General features: G+C 34.8%; 1 protein-coding gene across 1 annotated transcript; it reads right to left on the bottom strand.

The window, feature by feature from the left end:
* Window positions 1-275: 275 nt before the first annotated feature.
* Window positions 276-4,117, bottom strand: CR4 (crinkly4). Its single transcript, XM_021436045.1, has one exon. The coding sequence runs from the start codon at window positions 3,289-3,291 to the stop codon at window positions 538-540; it is 2,754 nt and encodes a 917-aa protein (XP_021291720.1). The 5' UTR covers window positions 3,292-4,117; the 3' UTR covers window positions 276-537.
* Between the last annotated feature and the right edge of the window lie 3,722 nt (window positions 4,118-7,839).

The raw sequence follows: 7,839 nt of genomic DNA, 5'->3' as shown, positions 1-7,839 counted from the left end.
TTTTGTGATATCTTGTTTCATATCAGTTGTAAATATAATTGTTAAGATTTATAGAAAGATTTAAAACAATATTTGTTATTGTACTAGAATAAGGAAGGGGAGAGTAGTAAAGGAAATGGAAAAGTTCCAAGGGAATTTTTCATTGACATTTGATACTAACACGAAAAGGGCATTAATTTGCTAGATAAAAATAATGGTGAGCTACTGATAATTGAGCAAGTGAAGAGCAAACAGGAGGTTGATCCATTAGCAGTAAAAGGGGCATTGAGCAAAGAAGTTACCATGATCAGTACAATTGTGACAAGAAAGAATTCAAAGTAACAATTGAGGGCTAAATCTAGTTTTCGTAGCAAAAAGAAACACCAAGTTGTCAGAACAGAATCACTCAAAATTAAGCAGTTGCAAGTTACAAAAGCAAGATGTGGTAGTCATGGCCGTAGTAATGGTACAAGAAATCCATACAAGTTACATCCTTCCCTTCTCCTTTCTTACATTTCAACAAACTACTCTCAACCCTCCAACACACAGACTACAAATTCAGAAATTGTGCTGCAAGAACAAGCTTTCTTGAGGGGATGCAGGCCCTATCTCTTCCTCCAAGCTTCTCAGAGCATCCCCAGCACTCCCCACATTGCCCATGTTCCTTCCTTCTAAGTTCTTTCCATCAACATCTGCATCCGATACTGAGGATTTTCTCCTCTGAGAGGAAGTTACACTCGGGAAAGTAATCCATGAAGGAGCTCTAAACTCAAACCTTTGATCCTCGGGTTCTGCTACCTCGGTTTCCGAGACTGACCTATTCGAAGATCGTTGGGAGGACTTCTTGTGCAATCTGTTACTTCCCAAGATCACCTCAGTTGGCAAAATTGGTTGTTCACTACATGGACTGCCCATCAACTGTGCAAGAGCCCGCTCCAAAGCTGTGGTCACTTTATCCATTGATGGCCTCTCCTTTCCTCTCATTCTCACACATTTGCAAGCCACATTTGCAATCCTTCTTAAGGCGTCGAGGTCAGCTGGACGTTTCAAGAGTGGATCAAGAACGGCAGATATGTCTCCTGATTTAATCAGAGGAACTGCCCACTCCACTATATTCCCTTCTTCATATTGCATGTCAATAGCTTTTCGTCCACTCAGGATTTCCAAAAGTAACACTCCAAAGCTATAGACATCGGATTTAGTTGTGAGGTAGTGAAGCCTATAGTACTCCGGATCAAGATAACCAAGTGTTCCAGCGGGTAGCTCAGCTAATGGGCAGCTACTATTAGCAGGTCCTAGCAAAGAGAGACCAAAATCAGCCACTCGAGCATTGTGTTCTTCATCAATGAGAATATTTGAGGACTTGATGTCCCTATGGATCACTGGTGGGCAAGCGTAACCATGCAAGTATTCAATTCCACGAGCAGCTTGGACTGCGATTGTGACCCTTCGGACCCAATCCAATTGCTCTTTCAAGGCTTTGTTCTTTCCATGAAGATGCTGATGCAAAGATCCATGAGCCATGAACTCATAAACAAGAAGCCTTTCGCCACCTTCTTCACAATAGCCAAGCAGATTCAATAGATGGGCATGGTTCAGTCTTGACAGTAGATCTAGCTCTGTATGGAACTCTTTTGAATTCTTCTGCTTATCTGAGGACATTATAGCCTTTTTTACTGCAACAACAGTTCCATCCTTCAATACCCCCTTGTAAACACAAGAGAAACTTCCTTTTCCCACCACAGATTCTTCTTTGAACCCACCTGTGGCCCTTACAAGTTCTTCATAAGTGAACATCTGAGCTCTCCTAATCTTAAGTTCATCCAAGTCTGGACGAATTTTCCCGTTGTCTTTTTGGTAAGAAGTATTCCCATTAGGTTTCTTGGACTTTGACTCTTTTGATGAGCAGTGACAGTTCTGTAACCTGTAGCGAACATATAAAACTGCAGTTAAAGACACAATAATCACCAGTAGAACAGCAAAGGCAATCTCCACGACGATGATTGGCAATTGCAGTGACCAGAACCTTTCATTCTTTCTTCCATTAGCAGCATCAGAATACGAAGAAGAACAATTTGAGAAGCATTCCACTGAGTTACAACTAGAACAATTATACTCACACACTCGATCAGATTTCAAAGTGCATTCAGTTTTTTGGTACATTTCAGCAGCGCAGCCATTGCCGCAGGGCATACAAATATGAAAGTTAGGAGACTTGCAAGGTGCATTCTCATGATTAACTTCATAGGAACCAGGTGCACAAGGAGTGTCCTTGCAAAGGCCAGGTGAGACAGCCAGAGGGAGAGAGGTAGGGAACCCATCACCCCAACAAACTGGGAGAAACGATTTGTCGGCTATAACACCACAAGTGAAGTAATTTCCAGCTGCAATTCCATAGACTTTAACGCCTCTAGGAGCTGGGGTACTCGGTTTGACAATAAAACCCCAGCAAACCACTTCATGGTCATAGCTCTTGATTCCACAAGCATGGAACCTCCCTCCAACAACCATGAGCATGGGATCTTTTGGCGGCAAATCAACATTTCCTTGACGAGAATATGCCACTGAGAGTTCTTCTTCAAGGTTCAAGCTCCTTCCCCAGCAAAAGGCTCTAGAATTCAGCCCCTCCAAAATTCCACAAACATGATAACCACCAGCTGCAACCTTTTGAAACCTCATTTCCTTCGGAATCAGGCTAATGACAAGGCTACTGGTCTCATCACCCCAACAAAAAACAGTCCTGTTCTGAGAAAACAATCCACAGTTAAACTCAGAACCTGCAGAGATTGATTGGATCTGCCCATCAAATACATAGTTCTTGGTCATATTATACCCCCAACAATCAACCAAAGCATAATTTCTACGCTTTCCTGTTAAAGGCTTTCTCAAACCACATAAATGGTAATCGCCTGCACTGATTTCTAAGTACTCAGCTCCCTTGATCATTGGCTGAGGAACTCCCATTTGGATATAGCCACTGCTTCCCCAACAATACGGTTGGCTGGAATCCATCAACAGTCCACAAACAAAGCCATCACCGGCAGTTAGACCCGCAAATGGGAAATGAGAAGGAGTCCCGTAGATTATCGCAGAGTTTGATCCATAGCAGGTCACAAGATGAGAACCATCAAATTTCAAACCACAGAAAACAGGACCATTCTCACCATAAGAAATGGCAATGCTAGACATTGAGCCCAAACCTGAAACTACCCACCACAAATTTAATAAAGCCACAAGCTGTACGAGAAATTCAACTTTCCACGTTGAGACCCAGAGAGAGGAATCTCTCAGCACTAAGCTGACAACTCCCATCGCACAGCACGAACCTAAGTATTCAAAGATTATGATATCCACACCCACATCAACACTATATTTAGATAATTGGCCACCAGAACTAGAATTAGAATAAGAATTTAATGCTTTTATTTTGCATGCTCCCAGAATGCGTATAACAAATCAGTAAAGAAGACAGTCAAATGCCTTTGCAAAAGCTAAATTCTACATTGAAACCTCATATTGCACCATTTGCATCCATGTTTCAAGAGAGTAAAAAGTAAGCAGCAGTGTAAAGAATGATTTCCATCAAGAAAATACCAATGGAGTAGAAAATGTGACCAAAACCAAATACCAGAAGCTCCTTACCGAAAACCCAGATCAAGACACTCCTTATTTATGCAAGTCTTGAATGGAAACCAAACCACTTTCACTGTTCTTCTCAGCAAGCATAAATATCAGGTAAGTTTGTGTCTCGTTTTTGTCCAGAAAGACTTTCCCCCGGAAAGATTTCTGCAACTTGGGATCAAAAATCTCTCAGTAGATCACATTTGGAGCCACAAACTAGCTTTGCAGATATGAACTTCTTGTCAGTCAGCATTCCTGGCTGGCACAAACCCTGGCTACAAGCTCATACGTTTGCTTTGCTTTGCATGTATTAACTTCTACAAAAAGTGTAAGTGGGAGAAAAAAAAATGAACAAATCTAGTGAAGATGGATTGTTGATGATGGTTGCTGTTGTTGCAGCTAAGAATGTAGCGAGAAAGAGAAAGGGGAAGAGCATTAAATGTGGATGAAACTGCAGCTTCTCAATATGGGCAAGTGTTGGTGAATGCAATAAATGAGAAGTTAATGCCATTGGATCTTTTCATGCCTGGATTACTACTTACTTCTCCACCTATTTCGTTCTGTTTTTCCTTTTTTTTTTCCTTTTGCCTTTTCATCTTTGCTTTTAGCATCTATTGAGTTTCAAACTTTGCAAGCAATTGATATTCTGATTACAACTTTACGTGCATATCCCTTTCAAACTTCAAAGTTCAAACTTTGGTCCTCCACATCCTTTACTTTTTCTTCCTTTAGTTAACCATGTGAGATTGTATATCTTCTCCACTATTATAATAATAATTAACACACTAAAGTTTGACTTCTAACCCTGATCCGCAGCCATAATTCTTTTCATCTCAGCAGAGAACTGGGTTTTTTTTATTATTATAAAATAAGTGTATTTATAGATATAGGTTTTTTTTTTTAAAAAAACCCTTTTGAATAGTAGGTAATAGGATATAATATATAACAAATATATAATTTATTAATATAATATTTTTTATCATTTTATATCACGTAAATGTTATATATTAAAATATCATAATAAATAATTATGTGATAATATGATATTTTTATTTTTCATATTAACTTCACATGATATAAAAATAATAAAAAATATTTTAATTAATAATAATTAATTAATTATAAAAATTTAAGGTTTAGGTTAAATGTAATAAAAAATTTAAAAAAATTTTACATTTTTTTAAACATTATATCAATTAAATTTAAATAATATAATTTTATTGACACGGTGTCATTAATAGTTTCCTATAATCATATATATTTTTTTAATTCTCCCTAATATCTAATATGGGGACATTATGGATAAAACAACAGTGAAAGGTTGCTGCAATCCTTGAATGATGGTCCCAATGTATTTCTATTAGAGAGGGAAGGTATATAAGTAGTATTTTTTTTTCCTATATTTTTAACACTGGATTAATTTGCTAATTTGGACTGAAAGAGATTAATGACATAAATATTCCATTATTTCAGTTCTGACAATGTTAATGATTCATTTAAGTCCCGAAAAATGCCTTGAAAAAAATTAGGGAAGAGTGGGTTTGACTTCACTTATATGTAACCGATTTAATCCAAATAGAATTATATAAAAAAAATCTTAGTATATAATTTTCAACACAATTATTAAGGGACCATGCATGCATAAATAAATGCATTTCCATTGTTAAGTTATTTTACTCTCACATAATGAAGAGGGTCACCCCATGCATATTACTGACCTTTCACATTAATTAATTCATATCTTTGTTCAAAATTTGTCGTGTACGTTTAAATTATTTAATGTATTATCATATATATATATAGATGGTATCCCTTTACCTACATTTGTATGCTCCCTATATACTTCTTGAGATACTTTTATAATGCTCACAATAGCTTGATTAAGACATTTAAGGACCACAAAAAAGGCCAAACTTAAAAAAAAAACAATAATTTATTCCAATTTTTAAACAAATAAGCAATAATATTTAAATTTGACATACTATTTTTATTTTCTTATAGTAATTATGTTTCGGTTCAACTTAAACACGTTCATCTTCTGTAAATTTTCTTTGACAAATGATCGTAACATGTTTTGATTATGGAATTGAACACTAACAAGTGTCCTCTCTATGAAAGAAATGAATGGAAATTTTTAAACACTATGTAATTATATCAAGATAATTTTCATTAAGAAATTGTAATATTAATTATTATTATTATTCTATACACATATGATATAGGTTTTTTGGTGAATATTTAAATTTCAAATAATACATTTAAATAAGGTCCTATTTTTTCCAATAAAGTTTTATTTTTTTCCTCTCTAAATTTAAAGGGAGAGACAATTCACACACTACATTGATTGATGAATTACATTCTCCGTGGTTCGTCCTCCCTTGTGTTGAGTGATGCGATCACCGTTTTTGTTGGTTAATTTTGAGTTGTTTTTTTTTTAATTTTAATGAAGGTGTAAATTTATGTTTATTTATTATGCTTCCACTAAAATAAAGTTCATAATGTTAGGTGGCACAGTAATACTACTCCAAAAAATAATGTAAATTAAAAGCAAGAATTTGTTGTCTAAAGAAGAAAATTCATTAAATTGGGTCAGCCATGTTTGTTCTACTTATAACTAATGACTATAATCAAGACTCATCAAGTAGGTTTTAGATCCTTAATTAGTTCTGAATATATATCGAAATGGGAATTACGTAACATGCTTTTAGGCAGCCAATTCAACCAAAAATATTCTCACATATATTTGGTTATTTCCAACTATACTAATAATGATAACCCTGGTTCAAACACTTAGAGGGAAAGCCAAAATTTGGAAGATTCCTCTTTGGGTTTTCATTTTCACATATTACCCTTGGAGGGAATTGAAGCATTTCAATATTTGCATCCCCTCTTGAATTTTAAATGCAGTAATTTGAGGCAAAATCTTGTCCCAACTGGATATTAATATTGATAAAATTTACATTTTTATCAGATTTTAATCTATTTTTTTGAATAAAAATATATTTGTTTATTATTAAATCAAATTTATACATTGAAAAGGGCAAAAAAAAAAAGACAACAAATTAAATTTCCCAAACACAAGAATTGTGACTTGGAAGTGACCTTTAGTATGGCTATATGACAGAAAATAGATATATATGGGCAGAAACCAAACCAACCATGTGCCATATTTATAAGGAATTGTGACTTGGGATAAGGACCCTGAGATGTAAGCTAGTTCTAGTTAATAATTGTATCTACCTTCCAAACAAACTAGATGGGACGCAAAGTTTACAACATCATCCTTGGGAAATTAAATATCCCCCACAAAACCTGTTTGATTTTATAATAATTGCTAATCACATCGCTAGCATTTTACAGGAAAACTTGGGAATCATCTCCTGCCGACCATATGTTAGTTTGGCGGACGGTAATGGACATGGAAGTTTGTGACATATTTTATGCAGTAAAACCAATGAAGGACCTTGAGCCCCTCAAGGCACAAGTGAATATAATCCCAGGAGGGTTTAATACATGGGATTGGGGTTTCTTTTTGCTCATAACATCGTACGCAATTCTCCTTCAATTCTGGAAATATGTTTCTGGTTTTCTGGAGAGAAATTATTCCTGAAATGTACAAAGATCAAGAAAAATCTGATAAAAATAAATCAAGGAATAAAGGTTAAATATGTCATCGACTTGGTGTGGAAGAACAAGAACATGAACGGGTTGAAGAAAGGATATTGAACACGTTTATTTTACTTTAGAAATTATAGACATTGGTAATGCTATTCTTTCATGTTCAATGACTGAGCCATACAACAGATTATAATCTCCTCCTCCTCCTCCTATATTTAATCTCCATTCTTAATATACTACACTGAAAAAGAATTTAATCAATAGTCTAACTACTACATTCTTTTTCTTTTTCTTATTTCCGAGTAAAAATGTTTCGCTTGTAAGGTCTTAATTTAAATGCTCAAGCTTAGAATAGTATACATGAAATTTTGATAATATCGTTCGGTCCAAATATCACTAATGTAGTAACTTTTTAAACTTAAATTATATGATTTTAAAATTTTTAATTTTAAATTATTAATAATGATTGATTTAAACTCTTATGTAAATTTTAACAATCACATTTATATCTATATAATAAAATGATGCGAAATTATTATTTTTTTGAAATTGTTAGATCAAAATAGCAACTTTGTGATTCTACTTGGAATACTATATGTGATGAAATTTCTTGAATGACTG

This window comes from Theobroma umbraticum, unplaced genomic scaffold (assembly GCF_002168275.2).
Source record: "Theobroma umbraticum cultivar Fairchild unplaced genomic scaffold, ASM216827v3 scaffold_130.0, whole genome shotgun sequence".
Classification (NCBI taxonomy): domain Eukaryota; kingdom Viridiplantae; phylum Streptophyta; class Magnoliopsida; order Malvales; family Malvaceae; genus Theobroma; species Theobroma umbraticum.
Note: the sequence above shows the minus strand (reverse complement) of the source record. Positions and strands in the feature narration are given on the sequence as shown.

Coding starts and splice junctions, on each gene's coding strand:
- CR4 (XM_021436045.1), bottom strand. CDS start 3,291: ATGGGAGTTGTCAGCTTAGTGCTGAGAGATTCCTCTCTCTGGGTCTCA.